We start from the raw sequence: 19,810 nt of genomic DNA on the forward strand, positions 1-19,810 counted from the left end.
ACGAGCTGCCCACAGCCCTCCTGCAGGCAGGAAAAGCAGTAGCTCCTCTCCCCCAAGAGGGAAAGTGGTCGGTCCCATACAGAAGGGCCCTAGGATGGGACTCCCCTCTCGGCTCTAAAACTCCCGAGAGTGTGGCTGTGACCTGGCCCAAGGCAGTGCTTCCAAAGCAGGGCTCCCTGGTGCCAAGCCTCGGTGCCATAACGGAACCAGCCGAGTGTGAGCAGAGAAGCCAGAAGGCAGGGCTGGGCAGGGCTGGACCCTTGCTCACCTGGCTGAGGTTGAGTGGCTGCACGCCATTGTTCAGCACGCGGTGTGGTCGGTAGCCTGTCGGCGTTATGCAGCACCCAGACACCTGCCCGCTCACCGACGCCACTGGCTTGCTCTTACTGGTGCTGCTGAGGATGCCTGAAAAACATCAGAAGCTTAGTCCATTTCCTTCCTGCCACGGTTAGGAAACTGGTTTACCAGCTCGTGAATCTTAAACCAACACAGGCCCCTGGGTTACACACTGACTTCTCTAGTCACAGTTTCACGCTCAGGCGAACAAATAACCTGTGGGCATGTTTACAGAGACCGGGGAAATACAGCCAACAGCTCTGTGGGAACAGTCTATTCCGAGACACTGAAAACGAACGGAGGTTTCCATAGCCCGAAAGCAGCGGCCATCATGATGGGAAAGCTGCTTATGACCTAAGACGTAGCGAGCAGGAAAGGACTGGAGACAGCGCGGGTTGCTGGCGACACGGCAGGGAGGGGCAGGCACTGGGTGCACAGCGTACTTACCTGAGGCCTGGGTGGCCACAATGCAGTCATTCAGCTGTGTCTTCAGAGGAGGCACGATGATGGTGCGAGAGCTGGAGCTGTCAGCTGCTCCCCTGCTGGGCAGCTCCAGTGCATTTCCCGCACTCCGGAGCGTGGAGAGCGGGTCTGCAGTATACGGGCTGTTCAGGGAGGAGTCCGAATCCGGGGAGTCATTAACAGTGACATAGCTGATGACGTTGGAGCGTTGCTTCATGCCCAAGCTAAGGGGAGGAAGGACCAAAGGGTTGAACTCCACCTGCATGGTCTTGCAAGGCCTATCCAGGGAGCATGCTTGAGCCAGGCGCTTTGCACCATCCTTCTGCACAGCCTTTCTGCTTAGTCTACATACCGGTGATGTGGAAGCAAGCGAAGGCTGGCAGGGGTTCTGTGCAGCGCTGCCCAGGCAGACTACCAGCAGGGCCCTTCCCACCCTAGCACATCCCCTCCCATTACCGTTCCACAGGCCCGAAGACGGGAGGGCGCTGGCTGAGCCGTGCTCAGGGCACTGGCTGCCAGGCTAGAGTCACTACCTGGCAGGCTTGTACTTGCTGTCCTCTTCCTCGTCGGTGTCGCTGCGGATGGTGATGACGCTGACAGGCGGGCTGGGAGTGTCGGGGATCACGATAGGCTGGTGCTGCTCTGGCACCGGAACGAGCGTGTTGGAGGAGGAAGAGGCAGTGCGAAGTGGGCTGCTCCCAATCAGCGAGTACACCTGGGATGGCATCACCTCCAGGGTCACACTGGGCCTGCAGGGAGCCACGGGGATGAACAGAAGTGCAGGTCAGTGGCCAAGTCAGAGTGGATACCACAGTAGCCCCTAGAAACCCCTTTTTGCCATGCACTGAACTGCTGCTTAGAGACAGATAGCGGAGGGCCCGGCACTGAAGCAGCTCAACAAGGATTTTGGCCCACAGCCCTTAGCTACTCGCATCCTTCTACACAGTGGTAGCACACTAGAAACGTGTACAGGTCACGCCTTTGTTGACATGGGACTCAGAGGCTGCAGGGTGCCTTCTGCATACCCCTCACAGGGGACTGAGGGCAGTGGAGAGGAAGCCTTACTTTGCTGTACTCTGGGCTGGCTGCTTGTTCTTCTTTACTGGCACGTTGCTGCTCTGCTGCGGCCTGACAACGTGAGCGACTCCGACATTCAGAGGCTGGGTCGTGGCGAGGGTGACGTGGTTGGTCAGCAAGGAGGGCTGCTGCATGATGGTGCTGTACTGGTTTCCATGGGAATGTGCATTCCTAGGGGCAGAGAGACAGACTCCAGCACTGCGGCCACTCTGCAGGCCCCCCGGGCTGTGCGTGTCTGAACCTGCCGTGCAGTACAGAGGCGTGGGGCGGGAGTTTCTAGTTGGGGTTTGAGGTTGTTCAGCAGCTCAAGCTTCTACTGGATCCACTAAGGAGCAACCGCCCGCTAACAAGCCTGCTAGGGCGGGGGGGAATGTGTTTGGTCACACATCAGTGGCTGCCGCACCCCTAACAGAGGCGGCACGAGCAGGTTTCGGGCTCAGGTGACACGGAAAGCTGGCAGCAAAGGACAAGCTTGTCCCTTAACGTTACTCCATCCCTTTCGGGGGCTCAGAACCAGCCTCTGCATTAACCAGGCCCCTTACCTCCAGTCTGCCAGCTGCTGGTTGCTTCCGATTGTTTCTGGAATCACAGCGGTGGGCTGTACGGAGTTGTGCAGAGCAACTCCTGGAAGCTGCTGCCAGGTGGAAGGGAGCAGGATCTGCTGGGTGCCTCCAGGCCAGGCCTGCTGCAAAACAGCAAATGGACAAAGGGGCTCACAAAGCTCCACTCCACTGAGAACGGAGAAAAAGACTTGTTCGAAACAATAGGGTCAACTGCGCAGCGTGTTAACTTGCAGACAAAGGCACAGACTGCGCTTCCTCAAAGGGCCTCACTACGGAAGGGAACGAGAAAACCAGAGACACAAGCTTCCCCAGCCCGTTTGTCCACTTCACATATCACAGGTGTCACCTGGGGAGAAGGGCGGTGTCCATATTGTACTGCAGAAAGGGTGCCAGGAAGCGGGGAGGGGAGCCTGACCTACATACTAGGCGGGATCACTTCTGCTTAGCACCTCTGAGGCCACTGTTCCCAAACAGCTGTGCCTGGGACGGTTTTGCATGCAGTGCAATGAAGGGCTTCTGCTGGGGGCAGCTTTGCTCAGTCAGCTTCTCCTTCACAGTGCTCACCGCAGGAAAGCAAAACCCCCTCCATGCCCCATCCTGCAGTGGGCAGAAAGGCAGGACAGATCTCAAGGAGGGGCTGGGCCAAGCTTTTAGAAACCATGAGGCAGACGTGTCAAAAAATGAAACAAAACTGGGACTGAGGGCAGTAAAAGAAGGGGCCGGCTCCTTGGAGTACCTGGAGCCTGCAACCTCTCTTGAAAACATCGTCATTTCGCTACCATGCAGTGCGACATGAGCCAGGAATTACTGCTTGGTTATAAATATAGCACTGCCCCACTCACATTCAACTACTTGCGCAGGGTGTCAACAGTCACTGCATAAAAAAAACAAGCCCAGCAAGAGGCGCTTGGTCTTATGTCAGATCCCACCCCACACGCACACGCTTTGAGCTCAGGGGCCCTGGCTTTTCCCTCGACACTGGTGACATGTAGACATGTCCATGCCAAATGGCACTCTGCAGTACAATATCTCCCAGGGTGTTGAACACACATGGTTCTGTTTCTTGCACTTTAAACTGCAAAACCGTAAACACGGCTGCATTAAACAAAACGTTTCTGCAAGGAACAGACCCACGTGCTACAAGACGGGTTCCAAACAAGAAGCCTGCGAGCAGAGAACGGCTAACACCTCTGCCAACGTAAGCGGAATAATAAAAAAAGAGAAATATGTTAAAAGTCACACCATGCGTCTTTCCAAAAGCCAACACCTGCACAAGACAAAGCAGAGAGTTTAATACAGAGCAAGATCTAAATTCCCAACGGGAGGCAGAAATCGGGCCTTCCAAGCGACGAACTGTTTTGACAGAGGAAGGACAAAAATATGCAAAGCTGAGCAAATGGCTAATGCAAACTTAGGTGAAGCAGCAAGGGGAGAAGTGTCAGAAGCACTACAGGTGAGCAGCTCGGGCACAGGCTGCAGACAGCCCCACGGAAACGTTCAAGTCTCTGGAGAAACTCACAACCCGGGCTCACAGTCTGAAGACAGATGGCTCTGGCCTCCTAGCACTGCACAGGGGAGTGTTGAGCCAAGTCCTCCACACAAAGATAGAAAAATGGGTCTAAACTGCCTGTTGGCTCAGAAACCCAAAGGCCCTCCTGGAAGAGTCGCTCTTGCCGATGGTGCCCCATGCTCTGCGGCACTGGCGGCTGCCTCTCTGAGAGCTGGGGTGTCAGCCCGTTGGCAGAGAGTGAAAAGAGGGGGAAGGAGACACGATCCCTTGGGCCTTTTCGCACAGACAGCTGGGATTTCCCAGAACCCACTCCCCAGCCTGCCCGTCCTCAGAAATGAGGGGCAATCTGTGCTACAGCTGGTGACAGAGGCTCATACAGGCAGTTTTAATCGCTCGCCTCAACCAGGGCCTGGCTCTGGCCAGAAGAGGTCTCCAGCTTGGAAGAAAAACAATACTCATAAAGTATCACTTTAAAGCCACAAAAGACAAAATGGTTCATGTCGGAGATGGAGTGTGCTCTGAAAGACATGTGAGGACACCACGACTTCAAGTGCATTGCAATGTTTCAATAAGCTTCACTGATCTGATTCTGGGGTTTTACATTGATTGACTTGTGGCACCTGCAGGGTCAGCTCTGATGCAGACACCAGATACATTCAGAGGGAGGCAATTTTGAAAGCATACAGTTTCAGAAAACAGCTGCTCTCATCTCCCCACGGACCCTTTCAAATCACGGTTTTGCTCAATGTGAACTAGCCTGAGAAACTGTTGCCTTTTTAGAAGCTAGAGCTCACCTTTACTTTCAACCACAAAATGCAGTAAGAACTAAGGCATCTGTGGGGAGCAACATCTTTATCTGGATGATGCAAGCTGCCTGGGCTTGGTTTTAGACAATGCAAGGCCAGAGAATGATTATTCTTGTTCAAGGGGGGGTACGAGATCTTGACTGCTGAAGCAACAAATTAAAAAGCATTTGCTATTCTTAGGGGGTTTAGCCTGATCTTAATCGCCCGCAACTTCTCTACATGCAAAGAAGCTTTAGAACATTAAAGCAAACAAAGAAAACCCCAGACAGCTAACTTGCCAAGTGCTTCAAATTCTGGCCAGTGAGGTACCTGTAGCAGAGCCAAGCTAAGGGCTTTTCCTTTGTTCTCGACAATTGAAAGGTAAAGATAGGACAGTAAGCAAAGAACAAGTACTATTACAGCTCTTCAGGGCTTAGGAGAAGAGCTTGATAACTCTAGGCTAGTACAGAGCAACAGTCAGTGGATCAGGATTCTTTACAGAGCCACACTAAACATCAGAGTCAGACAGTGCTTCAGCAATGTTGGGGAGGAAAACAACAAGACATTAAGATGTAGCAAGAACACAGCCACAAGATGGCACATGCTTCCATGCCCTCTGCAATTCTAAGTTAAAACAAAAACTCCGTTAGTGAACACAATCAAGGGAGGCAATTACCAGTACTGCAGCCGTCTGTTCTACTAGCGCTGGCCGGCCGGCTGCGCAGTTCAGAGTAAAGGGGACCGCATACTGCGGCGTGATGGTGGCTACTTGAGGATGAAGAGTTGCTACCATTAGTGGTGTACAGCTTCCCTGAAACGTAGATTAGGCAGTGAGTGAAACAAACGTACCGAGGCAGGTCAACTGGGTTCAGCAATAGGGCCACAAAGGCTTTCACCCCCTGGTACCACTGGTGCTCCTGAGTGGCTTGCAGAACTCAGCGGTACACATCCAAACCCATACTCAGCCCCTCAGGTGCACTATGCTGACCCCGGGCAACTTTAGGGAGGCCGTCCTGGAATGTGGGAACAGGCTTCTTGTGAGCTGATGTTGTGTGTCCCAGACCTTATTGTGCGTAGGCCCCAGGTGGAAACACATTCCAGCTCTGTGCTTTATACTTTCTCTTTGTGCGTCCTCACCGGGACCATGGTGGTGCATGAGAAACCCTTGACGTGATACAAAGGGTATATCAAAAAACATGCTATCTCACGTGCAGTATTCTTGGGAAAGGCTAAACTAAAGAGTTTTAATAATCAAAGGTGCCTGGGTCTCCACACTCGATTCAGACTAACACTGACTGTGATGTAACTGCCAAGAGACAAAACTAGACAATGAACCATCTTATTTAGAGACAGATGTTTGAACTAGTTTGGTACTTCACGCTGAGAAGCAGCAGGAGGGGTCTGCTTCATGCTGGCTTCGTTTAATATAATCACCTGTGTAATTATACCAGACAAAATGTAGGCACCAGCCAACGCCCCAACCATTTTTTGAACTGGACGCACAAATTTGCAACTGATCAACTGAAAATGGCTCCTGCGGGACTAGATCATTCAGCTAGATCAATCCACCTCCCTTGGACCTCCTGGCTAGTAAAATGAGCAGCGTGTGCGCACTATTTCCCTGTGTAAATGTCAACAGAAACTACGTGACTGTGCAAACACATGGAATTATAGTATTATCCATAGTGATGATCACAGATACTTTGGTACCTACGTGTATGAAAAAATGCTTAGCACTGTGACCCACTGTACATTCAAGACAGATAGATACTGTTTCTGTAAGCATAACTTTGGGTTTTTATGACAGAACGTGTAAGTGTTTGAAATATATAGTCTGTTATGTTGCAAAAACCCCAACATTCAAAATTAATTATGACATCTTATTGCACACTAGTTTTACCCTAGAAATAACTTAAGGGAATATATTATCAGTGCCACATGTCCGCTCATGCTAAGGATGCAACTATGCCAAAAAAGAGGATGCAGAAGTAACTTCACTGAATTAAAGATGGAAATAATGCATCTGTAATTCAAAACCTTACTTCTGTCTATTGGAATCTCTCTTCTCATGTAACAGGTCACTTGAATGGACAAATTAATTTTCTATTGAATCTGCTGTCTTAGTTTTGAGTATATATGCTGCTTTATGTGTACTGGCAAGTCTATACAGGTCAATGCAGCACGCTATGAACAACAGGACTGCCTATATAGCCCATTATTCAAGGCTAAATTCCCAAGTCAGCAAGGGATGTTAAAAACGTTCAAACTTCTCCCCCTTATGCTGATTTTTCTCCCCTGAGGATTTGCTGGGCACCTCTCTCTCAGACCTTAGTATTGAGAGTGGCTCACACACCTCTCTGAGCCCCTCGTGGCTGGCACTTAGCACACGCCAGCTCCAGTTCCAGAGAGCCAATGTCACATGCCCCAGTAACGAATGAGACTCAGACCCCTGATATCACAGCAAAACGCCAAGACCTGGGCTGCAGCTCCCAGGGTGTTCTGAGATTTCTGGTAATGCGCTTAGAGTCGTTCCCGCCTTCCCCCAGACCTGCATGCCACCCCAATGCAGGGGCCAGAGTTGGACTCATGTTTTCCATTGCCCGGAATTCAAACTAACTCCATTTTTACCTGCGTGAGGACTCCTGACTGGATCTGCAATGGCTGCGCTGCAGGTGCCTGTGGTACAATGGGAACGGCATTCTCCATCCTTACTGGGAACCCAGAATGCTTTGTGGTTGCCTGGAGTCCAGCTGTTTGGAACAAGAACCAGTTACAGTTAACACGCTTCCTCATTCTTTAAATAGTTCTCACGGTCTAATTCCTGCTACACAAGAGCAGAAGGACAGCAGACAAATATAAAAGTCTCTGTTTGTCCACAACCCCTATGTACCGCACTTGGGAGCGTGTCACCTTCAAACTGCTCCCAAATTAGGGGCTTTATCTTTACTCATTAAATAATTCAAGTAGCAACCAAATGAAGACATTGCTCTAAAAGTACCCGAAAGGCGTTGCCCTGTAGCAGGGAAAGAATGCACCTGTTCAGGTACGTAAGAAAATGACCCCACTGTCCTAGAGGCACGGTACCTTCTCATCATACTCTCTTGCATTTCCTTTTTCTGAGAGTTTAAATCCAGATGTCTAAGATGTTCTTGTCCATGTCTTTCCTTTCTGTCCACTGTTTGTAAGGAGGCATCTCACCTTCACCACCCCCTATCTTTTGCATTCAAGCACTCTCTCCATTTAATACATTTATGTGTGCGTGTCCTTTTACAGCAACTGATGGAGCAAGCTCAGGCTCACAAAAGCGCAGGCTATACAGCTCTGGCTTACTTAGTCTATAAAGTGCAAATCTACCCTGCTTTGTGCCAAAACTAGCACTTGCAATTTAGCCTCACTGCTCTCCAGTGCTGCTCTACCAAATCTGATGTTTCCTCATGAAGAAAAGTGTTGAGTTAACAGCAATACTGGCATGTTCAGTTTCAAATCACCTGGATACATCACTCCACCTAGACAACCTTTGGCTGGCCTCACTGTCTGAGGATTTCTTCACCTTCAGAAGAGGCACTGTCCCTGTTACACCTTACTGACATGTGACAAGAACTGTCCGCAAGCACTGGGTACGTCTGCAATCCCCTGAGGACGAGAGCGAACCTCCCGCTGAAAGCCTGCGTCCCAAACACTATATCAGGAACTCCTGCTTCATTTGTAACTGCCAGGTTAAAGCAACCCAGGGGTACAAACTAAAATGGGGACACTTTCAAGATCAGTGCAGTGTACTTCTTGCTCTGTGTAACTTCACCTATATGCAATCAGTGTTCCACTTCCTGCCACCACACTGCACAAGGGCCAGTACTTGCGAACTGAGATTCCCATGCCTGAAATACGAGGGACTCAACTGCTGTTGAGATGCAATTCTGGCTGACAGCACCTGTGTGAACTCCAAGCCTTTTCTGAACATTCGGTCTCTCTGAATGCCCTTAATGTCAAGAAATCCTGGCCTAAAAATACACTTCTGTTCCACTCAGGAAGTTAACCTAATTAAAGCTCCACAATGGCAGATTCCTGGGTAGGATTAAAGAGGGATTTCTATTCCACGTCCAAGTTTCAGGTACTTAAAGCACTGAAAAAATGTCCTTTTCAGCAGAAATTCCTTTTGGTTGTTGGTAAGTTTGGGTCTGTGCAGGGCCAAACAGGATGCTGGGTCAGGAAAATATAAGTGTTTTCCAGGCAATGAGAGCACTTTTAGTACTTTGTTACTGCAGACAGATCAAACTCCCTACGAGCTCACTGTTTTCTAAGGAACGCTCTCGTAAGAATTGTGGGGAAAACAGACCGGGTAACAAAGTGAGTGGTGACTGCACACCAGGCAGATCCATTGTCTGTACCTGCTCACGAGCGTTCAGAAGAAGAACCAAGTGTTCGCACACATACACCTACTGAAAAGGCACACCTGACTGAAACAATTTCACGCTACGTGTGAGATGCTAACTACATGTGACAGCAATGCAAGAAATGCACAAAATGATCTCCTATCTAGCCAATATCTCCATCTCTCCTCCTAGCCTCAGCCCCGGCTCTGGTCTCATTTTCATTTGGCTGAAGCAACGAGCCTCTTCACTTACTCTGAAAAGCAGGGGGACAAACAATGAACGTCTGCTGGAATGGATCAGTTTGCGTGCAGATCTGCGTGGTTCCAGGCTGTAAGGAAACGCTCTGTTGTGTCACTCCTGCAACAGGAGCTGCAGACGATGGGTACAGAGCAGACTGGTAGTTTAGCAGCGAGACGTCCGAGTTTGCCAGGGAAAGAGTAGCAGCAGCGGTAGAACTGGAAGCCAGTACGCTGGCCTAGAAAATAAAACATTTCAGGTGGGTACATAAGGACATTTGTACTGTAATAACCCGGTTTCCAAAAACAAACTACTGCGGTCATCAGAGCCACATCACAAAGTCAGGCAGCAGGCCAAGTGCTAAAATAAAGTTAAGGCAGGAAACAGAACTTGATGAAAAGCCGTATCTGAACCGGTTATTGGTTTTACTCTTCATGCTTCTGAACTCCAGGCCAACAAGAACAGAGCCAATAAGCCCTCTGTGCTGATTTAGCCTTGTCAGCCGCATGAAAAATGGCACTGCAAACCCAGCCCGTGTGCTCAGGAGAGAAACTTCACAAATCAAATGCCAGGGTGGCTGGAAGGAGACGCGCCACCTGTAACTACACACAGCTGCCCTCACGGAGTTAGAAGCTGTACGTGGGCAGGCCTGCCACATCTCTACCTGCTGGAACTGTTCCCTACTGAGACATTAAGCTAGGAGATCAAGTGCGCTATTGAAAACGTGTGGGGAACTACAGAATACTTATGTAGCAACCATACCTGATCACTTAGTTCCAAAACCCTGTAACTTGTTTTCATATAGCAGCATCACAGCCCCAACTGATATCAGGTCAAATTCTGCTCAGCTATGTAAGCGAGAATGCAAAATATCCAGCTTTAGTGGAGTTACTCTGCAAAGCAGGATGTGACCTATAATAGCATCATAAACATTGCTCATCTGCTTCTCAGATCAATAACCAGAGCTAAGGAACTATACCTGATTATGCACTGTATTGAGCTGGTTGTTGAAGCTCATTGTAAGGTTTGTGCTTGTATTAGGAGCCACATGTGTTGTGAACGGGCTCTTGATTTGATTCACTGTATCATACATATTTACTCTCCTTTTGCAGATCTCCATGTTCTGAAAGCAGGATTTCACACTGAAAAAGAAGGAATGATGGGAAATATGAGACATGCCACAACAGGATGCACTGTACAATTGGCGGTAAGCAGAGGGTTTCCACAGGATTTTGGTTCCAGAACACTTCTATACACGGAAACGTGTCTGCCTTTAGTATCATGGTAACAAAGAATGTCAGTTTTGGTAAAGTTAGATAAACGGGCCCCTAACAAGCGGGACAGAAAAAATCATGGCTGTCTTTCGCACGGGAAGAAGCTGCCTAAAAGAACAGGAAGCACAAGAGAGGCTGTTTACTCCTGTTTTCTCCTGTTTAACTGGCAGATCAGTCTGAAGGTCTAGAGCGCTGCTGACAGGAGGGGACTAGAGCTGATGTCCTAGACCGTGCTAAGGTTTCCTTCTGAAACAACCCAACAAGACAGAACGTCCAAGTGCCATCAACTCACTGGTTGCTGTGTGGGAAATCCAGTAGATGGGCCATCGTAACAAATGCATGGTTTAAAGTCTTCAGCGGAGTGATCCTCTTGTCTGCATCAATTGTCAACATTTTCTTTAACAAATCAATGTATTCCCTTCGGTCAGCCTTCTCTGCCAACATGTCTGTCCCTTCCAAGTCTGTAGACATATTCACCTGAGAAACAAAAACGAGGCAGCGGATGCCAGCGTACACCTGTCAATGCTGACTAAATCCATGAGCCAGGTGTGTCACCCTAAGCCCTGATCAGCACTGCTGCCCTGAGCCACCCTCATGTTAAGCTCTCCAATGAACACGTCTGCACGTGGGTAATTTTACCCGCCAGTGATTGTAACGGGGACGCACGCAGTCTTACAACTAAGCACACGTGTTGTGTTTGCAGAATCAGGGCTTAAGACAGGATAAGTAATGGCTAACGGCTTCCACAACTCAGAATCAGACGAAGCCGAATGGGAAGCCCAAGCATTCGTGATGCTGTTCTGCGTCTGCACTGGCCTTTTTCTGAAGGCTTTTCTAGCACCTGTGGCAGGAGCTCCAGTGTAGTCAAGGTACCAACTTGAGCAGGTAAAACATGAGAGATGCTTTCACTACACATGCACTCTCTCTAGTGCTGCCACTGGCAGAGCTGCACCTCTTCACAGCAATGGAAGAGAAAAGGACCAGTGTTGCCAGCAGTTCTGGGTCCCAATGGTTTCTTTCTCAAGTGTCCCCAGCCCTTTACAGGACAGTGTCTGACACAGCAGCATTATTCATTCTCCAGCAGCTCTCACAGCTCACCTGCGCCATGTCATCCAAACAGTTGAATATGTATTTCCGAGCTTCTTTTGATTTTATTCCCGTCTCCAACTCATGTTCCTCTGGAGTCTATAAAATAAAATGTTTGTCAGGAAACTGGAAACTTCCCAGTTTCTTACTGAAATAAAAACACAAGCCAGCGAGCAAAGGGTCACCCATGTTACCACTCTGCCTCTTGTGTAGTAAATCATTTACAGGTGAGGAAGAAGCAACCAGCCACCATCCCTGCTCCCTGAATCGGGGGTATGGAACTGGGGGGTTGGGCATCACGCGCTGCAAAACTGAAGCACTGTCTTAGAGGAGAATGGGGTCATACGTACTTCACCACTGGTTCAGTAACAAACTATGGCTATCTCATGCCCCATCATCCCAGGAGGAGGCATCCAAAATGAATGCCAGAAACTGCAGGGGCGTTCAAGATCACACAAAGCAAGAGAATCTGGGGTTTGGCCACCAGCCAGAATGAGTCACTTCAAATAAAGTGTCAGGGGGCCAGAAAGGCAGGGGGCTCTGAATGTTTCTGTTCCTATAATGTAAAGGAGGCCTGCTTTTTGCTTTCTTTGCTTATTCCTTTCAAAACATCAGTACTATTGAGAATTCTCCTTCCCCTTTTTTGTTAAAAGAATCAGACTCGGAAATTTCTCATCCCTCGAAAGAAAGAGCACACGTGTTATGACCCTTTCATGGAGAGAGACCCTTTATCCCAAAAGTTCACCCAGAGACTGTTTTTACACCTATTCAATTCCAAAAAAGCCTTTATCAGCTCAATTAAAAGTGCTTTACCCCCTGAATGGCTTAAGTTTGTCTCTTGCTTGTGATTTTACAGTCGCATTATGTATTAGGTCAGGGGTGGGCAAGATGCGGCCCGCCAGGCTATTCTATCCGGCCCGCGGGGCCCCTAAAAAATTTAGAAAGTTATTATTTATCTGCCCCTGGCTGCCTGTCATGCGGCCCTCAACGGCTTGCCAAAACTCAGTAAATGGCCCTCCGCCCAAAATAATTGCCCGCCCCTGTATTAGGTCCATTAAGGAGTTCTCAGGAAAACCCTGAAAGGCAAACCTGGTATTCCTTATTTAGGATAAACACGAGTAAAAATATTTTTTCACTTCCTTTATAAAAAAGCAAAAAAGGACACTAACTCAATTTGGTTTTACTGTGAAGGTCATCTTTGAAGAACACAAAGACCTTACATCTATTCATCATATTCCCCCACATGTACATCATTCTGAACTAAAAATCAATTTAACTAACGGATCCTCCCATGGAACAGGCTCGATTTTACTTTCAGGCTTGTTTGGGAGGTGAGGTCTGTCATCTGTCACGAAGACAGCACGGGCCATAATAAATGGCCATTATCTAAATAATTTTAACACCCGCTCTCTGCTGTCGCTATTGCTCGGAGATGCTGTTGTTAGAGACATGCTAGGAGTTTATGTAGGTTCTAGAAGGACATTTACAATTCACATTCAGAATGACATTTGCAACCTAACCTTTAGCAAGAGCTCCGGGATTCTTTCAGGACACACGGATCCTACATAACCATGGGAGCGGACTGGGCCTTAACATGCGTAAGAGAACAGGATGGTGAAAAATGAGACAAACCTTTAGTCTCCACAGTGGGTATCCCAAGTTCGGATCTCTGTTAAAAAACCTGCTTGTTTTCGTTCCCGCGCTCAGAAGATACTCTGCTGGTAGGCCTTGAGTTTGCGAAATATAGCGAATCTGTAACGGGATCAACAAGGCGTGAAGACTGCAACAAACTGGACTAACAGCTAAATATATCGCAGCAAAGTAGCGAGGTGTCTACCAAGTGGCTATCGGAAACAGCCACTAAGAGCAATCCTGAAACTCCGTGTCTTTAAAGGCGATGGTTGAAAACGTTACATTTTACACTACAAAACTAAAGATGCAATTCTCAAGCATTTACAAACACATCTAACTTGTTCAGACTAATTATCTTTAGAGATTATAGGTCCTGATTCTCTCTCCTGCTTTTCTGGGCTGTTTCATGGAATTTTTCTTGGCCTCACAGCTGCTTTGGGCAGATTAAGATGACACTATTCACAAAACAGAGAAGGTCCTAGGTAGATAATCCACTCTCTGCTGCCACCAGGGTAATGATTAAACATTTTTAAAAGTGAGAGAAAAAGATATGCATCTATAAGAGATGCAGATATCTGATTGAGACAGCCACGTCTGGGCAAATACACCCTGAACGTGTTATTTGCAAATAGCAAAGCTTCTGCTGACTTGAAGAAAGCAAGATCAGAACCATAAAGTAACCTGACCCCTGTATCTCTTACAACCTGAATATACTCTACTTGCACATGGAGTAAAATCAGCCAATAGGAAATTGCAGACATTGTGTCTGAGGAACAATGACCGCTACATAGCAATGACCTATGTGAAGAAATACAAAGGCATTCTTAAAAGGAAGGGAAGCAGAGAATCGTTATAAACAGAAGAAGAGTTCTAAACAACAACAGGACATTTTCTCAAATCTGCCCTAAACGTCGTGGTCTGGATTGCTAACGCTACCTGCTGTCCAGCTGCAGAGTACCTAACATGATGCTCCGTTTGAAAAAAACCTGGTTGTCTTAAAAGTTCTTTAGGGAAAAAAACAGCAGTGGTGAAGTAACCCTTCAGGACAGTGAAGGACTGGAAATTCAAGCTAAAGGCAGTTAAGCCCTGTCCAAATTACTGCATGTAGTTCTGGCAAGGCACCTTGTTCCTGACCCACAAAGACCTAACAATTCTACTATTACACGCTTCTTGAATAGCTGAACATTCCCAGGACACTAAGTAGGCTACTACATTTATGTACCTTGTGATCTGAGATGAATCTTTGGCCTAGCTTTTCTCATCTGGCACTATGGGTTCAAAATGCCAAGGGTTTTGTATTTTTCACGTTCAAACAGTGGTTTGACAAAGAGCTATATTGTCTTTACAGAAGAATATTCCTTGTTTGGTCAGATAAAAGTTTGCTTTTGCAAACAGTCCTTAAAAAGGCCAAGCCTACTAACTTATTTCTGGAGATTTCAGCACCAAGACATGGTTGGGCCTGCGTCTACAGACTCTCAGAGCATTAACAAGGTTGCCTACCTTTCATGTGCAATGCAGACATCAAGACCACCTACGTGACTTCAGGACACAAGCCACCCCATCACAGATCACACATTTTTGGTACGCTAAGCAATGGAAAAACTATCTCCTCCCCACCCACCCACACATTATGATAAGATTCGCAGAACCAAATGAATCTTCCTGTGCAAGGAAACCACCAGGCTGCACCTTAGTTATTTTTTAACTCAGTGTGTCATTAATGTACCACTACATTTCCTCTGGAGAAGTACAGGGGTGCGGAGAGGTGCACAACTTCATGTTCAAAATGGTTTGGGAAGGGTCTCTTCCACTGAACAGAGGAAATCACATTGAGTTTTATCACCTGGTGCCACCACAAAAAAGTGTGCTGGGAAAGCTATGCTCAAAAAAGCCTTGTTCTGGTTAGCATTGTTTCCCCGCTCACGGGCAGCCAGGTAATGCTAGGCATATGCTGCAAGAAGCCTTAGTTCGAGAGATGCCCATCATGTAGTTCAGAGACTGCCTGGGGACACGCTCCGCATGACAGCACAGAGTTTCTGTGGGAATGAATGCGACAGGAATCACAGGCCTGCTGTCCCCCCCGGAGCAGCTGCTTTTGTACCAAAACTGTTGCTTCTGAAGGGCAGAGTGTGTTGCACCCAGGACACAGCTGGTCCACCTCTCCTCTGATGGGAAGGCCACCGCGCTTTGTGTCATAAACTGAAAGAAGAGGTTACCCTGAACTATAAGACATGCAGAGGGGCCTCTGTGCTTTCTGATCACAGGGAGAGGGAGATAGTGAAGCGGCTTCCATTACCACAGGGAAAAGACTGCCTGAGTTCAAGACCGCATATTGTCTGCTCCACAGAAGCGGAAGTTGAGTTCGGACCTGTCGATCTCCAAGGTCTAAAAGGAAGATCATGATGATTTCACCAGCATCTCCCCCACCCCGCTAGGCTCTTACCTGGTCATACTCTGATGCTCCTGGGTAGAGAGGCCAACCCAAGAACAGCTCAGCTATCACGCAGCCCAGCGACCACATGTCAATAGCTTCACAGAACGGCAACCCCAGGATGATTTCCGGGGCTCTGCAAGACAAGAGCAAACTATTCAGCATGGCACAGAAAGCAAAGGATTTCTCTGGATGTGTTCGCCTGGCAAGGGGCAGAGGAACCCAGAAGATCCTCCCCGGAGCTTTTCCCCACCTGCCCTGACAGTGCTCGCTCCTTCCTTCCTTCCGCACTTGGCAGTACTGGTCTTTCTGTTTTAGTGCCACAGTGACCCACTCTGCTGCCACTCACCAGGGAGAAGCGTACAGCAAAGGGGCATTTTAGTTATTTAGGACAAGGGACCCCTCAGATATTGCATCACCCACCCTGACTGGGACCTACATGGATTAAATCAGACAGGAGCCTGGGGACTGCAGAGTTAAATTGGCCTTTCTGAGTCCTCTTTGGGTGAGGCTCCCTAAGCTCAGGTAACCAGCTGTAGATGAGGCTGGGCTGCTTTTATGTGGGAAACAAAAGGTTTTGCTGAGCCAGGACCAAGAGCTCTGCAGAGCAGCTCTGTTTATACTGATTACGGCTTGTTTGTGCATTTGGGGTTTACAGTAGCTGAAGGGAACGCAGCTGGAGACTGTTGCGACAGTTACTGTTTTGCAAGTTTTCTCCAAGCACAAAATCTACTGGCCCTTGGATTAATTAGGGGGCTATGAAAAAGGTAAGCAAAACTCCGCAACACTGGTGCTACATCTCGGGGCCACCGCAGATTTATTTCTGTATGACCTGGGACTTCTGTGAAATTTTCTGTCCAGATGCACTGACTCATCACACCAGGCACAGACTGCTTTGCCTCATACTCCACAGCTGCAAAGCGCACACACTTCTGCGTAGTTACAGGCTGAATTCTAGCTTTGCATTTGCGTGTGGTATAAGACACAAGTGTACTGGAGTGCTATGTGAGCTGGCATGGGAATTTACTCTGGAAAGTACAGAAAAACTAAAACCTTGGTTTTCCTTATGAATAACTAATTCCATTGCTGGGGGAGGAAAGAAAAGTCCCAAGCCCTGGGCTCTCTGGGCTCGACTCGGGCAGTTTATCCTGACGCACAAAGGTAATGGTAAACTCGTATCAACAGTTTACCAGATACGCAATCATGGTAATACAGCAGTGCTGAAACTGGTTCCTCTCTTGCTGAACAGCGGTGACCACTGGACTTGCACGGCATACTGGTGCCATGGCCAGAATCCCCCGCTGCACCCTGCAGCACCAAGCCAAGTCCATCTCCCTCCCAATTCCTACCTGAACATACTGTACCCCTGCCTACGCACGAGAGACGCATGGCTCCTCAGCCACACAGCACTTGTGCTGGTCTCTGAAGTGACAGCACACATGACTTCCAGCAGTCAGCAGCCAAGGCACATGTACCCATCACAGCTGTCCTGAGTAATCTTTCCTTAGCAGGTGGCAGGACACGGGGAGAAAGCAAGTTCTTGCTTTCACGTGAGCAGTTCTTTTAGACCAGGGGCGGGCAATTATTTTGGGCAGAGGGCCGCTTACTGAGTTTTGGCAAGGCATCGAGGGCTGCATGACAGACAGCTAGGGCCAGATAAATATTAACTTTCTAAAATTTTTAGGGGTCCTGCGGGCCGGATAGAATGGCCTGGCAGGCCGCATTTTGCCCACCCCTGTTTTAGACAGACCCTCCACTCCTAACTAGTCCAGCCCATAGGAACAGACCTGGGGCAAGGTAGCTTTCCCTCTTATTACTGGAGGAATGCAGCAAGCCAGGATGACTTGTATTTGTCCCCGTTCAATGTTGTTATGGCTGCTTCACGTCAATCACCTGCTACCCAAGATTTTGGTGTGTTCACCATATCAGTCATCTGTCCCTGCTTCCCGCCTATAGCAGTTTTGGGAATGGCTTTGATTCACGTGTGCTTACACAGAAATACTGAGCTAACCTGTGAAACATGCCGTATCTACATACTGCTTTTCTGACTAAACATTTTTATTTAACCTTGAGGAATTATACCAAGACAAGTCGGATGCGTTTTCAGCCTTCTCGTAAGCTCTGTGGATATGGGGAGACCGGTGGATGCAGTGTACCTTGATTTTAGCAAGGCTTTTGAGGCAGTCTCCTACAGCATTCTCACAGGCAAGTTAAGGAAGTATGGGCTAGATGAATGGACATTAAGGTGGATAGAAAACTGGCTGGATTGTCAGATTCAGAGGGTAATAATCAGTGGCTCAACGTCCAATTGGCAGCTGGTATCAAGTGGCATGCCCCAGGGGTCAGTCTTGGGGCCAGTTGGAAGATGGTATAGAGTGCATCCTCAGCAAGTCTGCAGATAACACCAAGCTGTGGGGAGCAGTACATACACTGGAGGGTAGGGCTAGGATTCAGAGTGACCTCGACAAATTGGAGGATTGGCCCAAAAGGAATCGCATGAGGTTCAATCCCATGCACCGCTACAGGCTGGGGGCCGAACGGCTGGGCAGCAGCTCTGCAGAAAAGGACCTGGGGGTGACAGTGAACAATAAGCTGAATATGAGCCAGCAGCGTGCCCTTGTTGCCAAGAAGGCTAATGGCATCCTGGGCTGCATTAGTAGCCAGCAGGTCAAGGGAAGTGATTCTTCCCCTCTATTCAGCACTGTGAGGCCACATCTGGAGTCCTGTGTTCAGTTGTATACAGAAAGGATGTGGACAAATTGGAGAGAGTCCAGTGGAGGGCAACAAAAATGGTGAGGGGGCTGGGGGACAGGACTTATGGGGAGAGGCTGAGGGAACTGGGCTTATTTAGTCTGGAGGAGAGAAAACCAAGGGGGATTGAACAGCAGCCTTCAGCTCCCTGCAGGGGGTTGCAAAGAGGATGGAGCTGGACTGTTCTCCGTGGGGGCAGATGACAGGACAAGGAGCAACTGTCTCAAGTTGCAGCAAGGCAAGTTGAGGCTAGATATTAGGAAGAACTTTCTCACTAGGAGAGTAGTAAAACATTGGAATGGGTTACCTAGAGAGGTGGTGGAAGCGCCGTCCTCGGAGGTTTTCAAGACCCAGGTAGACAAAGCTTTGGCTGGGATGATTTAGTTGGGGCAGGTCCTGCTTTGAGCAGGAGGTTGGACTAGATGTGACCTCCTGAGGTCCTTTCCACCCTAATTTTCTATGATTTCTACAATTAAGTGGTGTGAATTAGACATACCCAATTCTTCAGCAGTATTGATCTCCACAAGCTGCTAACCAAGCCCAAAGTAGCCATTTAAATATGTTTTTCAGAACTTCCTACATCATGAATCTGTTGTAAGGCACTGGACTGTATCTATTGCCTGCTTTTCCACCTAGTTAAGAAAGTGTTCCCAATTAGCAGGTAAAACCCAAACGTGTGGAACTCCTGCTCAAGTCCATAGGAGTTTTAGGCAGACAATGATCAAAGGAGGTAAAGAAAGTGTCTTCTAATATTAGATAAACACAATGCACTTGAATAGAACTGCATGCTACATGCACGGCCTGAATCAAATGACAGTACCCAGTATACTGCTTCTGGAAGCTACCCTGGGTGCGCACAGAGCATGGAGACTGCTGTATTCTAAAGCTTTAGCCTCACAGGGGCTGAGCGCAGGGAGTAAGCCAGCTCTCTACACTACACCTCCTGGCCAACTAAATGAACAAGCCTCCCCCATGACACCCAGTTTCATGTTGGTTTGAGGCATGGCTAGGATAACAAGATGGTCATTTCACATCTGCTGTTACAGTACTATAATTAGTGACCTTACGAAGCAGAGTGGAAACAGCACAGCAAGCAGCTGCTGCTTTCACAGCAGCCTGTCTAGGATTAAAATGATCTCTACTCGGGCAAGCTCCTGGAACTAGAAATTGACAAAAATACCTCCTCCGAGCACAGGATTCCCCCAAGCAGTCTCAAGGAACTGGGATTCAGCTATCAGTGGGAAAAATTTAAGGCCAGCAACAACATATCATGTGTGGGAGTTATGTCAGGTCCAC

General features: G+C 48.3%; 1 protein-coding gene across 4 annotated transcripts in view; it reads right to left on the reverse strand.

Annotated features, from left to right (window-relative positions):
- Window positions 1–19,810, reverse strand: part of HIPK1 (homeodomain interacting protein kinase 1) — a 30,625-nt gene that overhangs the window by 5,149 nt on the left and 5,666 nt on the right. The window contains exons 3-15 of one of the 4 annotated variants that reach the window (XM_059717126.1): window positions 15,776–15,899; window positions 13,333–13,452; window positions 11,713–11,799; window positions 10,907–11,091; window positions 10,320–10,482; window positions 9,356–9,578; window positions 7,362–7,483; window positions 5,410–5,544; window positions 2,418–2,557; window positions 1,864–2,046; window positions 1,332–1,547; window positions 784–1,022; window positions 269–405 (exon numbers count right to left, since the gene is read on the reverse strand). In XM_059717126.1, the coding sequence (XP_059573109.1) occupies window positions 269–405; window positions 784–1,022; window positions 1,332–1,547; window positions 1,864–2,046; window positions 2,418–2,557; window positions 5,410–5,544; window positions 7,362–7,483; window positions 9,356–9,578; window positions 10,320–10,482; window positions 10,907–11,091; window positions 11,713–11,799; window positions 13,333–13,452; window positions 15,776–15,899 (2,074 nt within the window). Of the gene's footprint in view, window positions 1–268; window positions 406–783; window positions 1,023–1,331; window positions 1,548–1,863; window positions 2,047–2,417; window positions 2,561–5,409; window positions 5,545–7,361; window positions 7,484–9,355; window positions 9,579–10,319; window positions 10,483–10,906; window positions 11,092–11,712; window positions 11,800–13,332; window positions 13,453–15,775; window positions 15,900–19,810 lie in introns of all 4 variants that reach the window. The other 3 variants (XM_059717125.1, XM_059717128.1, XM_059717127.1) reach the window with 3 other exon arrangements.

This window comes from Alligator mississippiensis, chromosome 14 (genome assembly GCF_030867095.1).
Source record: "Alligator mississippiensis isolate rAllMis1 chromosome 14, rAllMis1, whole genome shotgun sequence".
Classification (NCBI taxonomy): domain Eukaryota; kingdom Metazoa; phylum Chordata; order Crocodylia; family Alligatoridae; genus Alligator; species Alligator mississippiensis.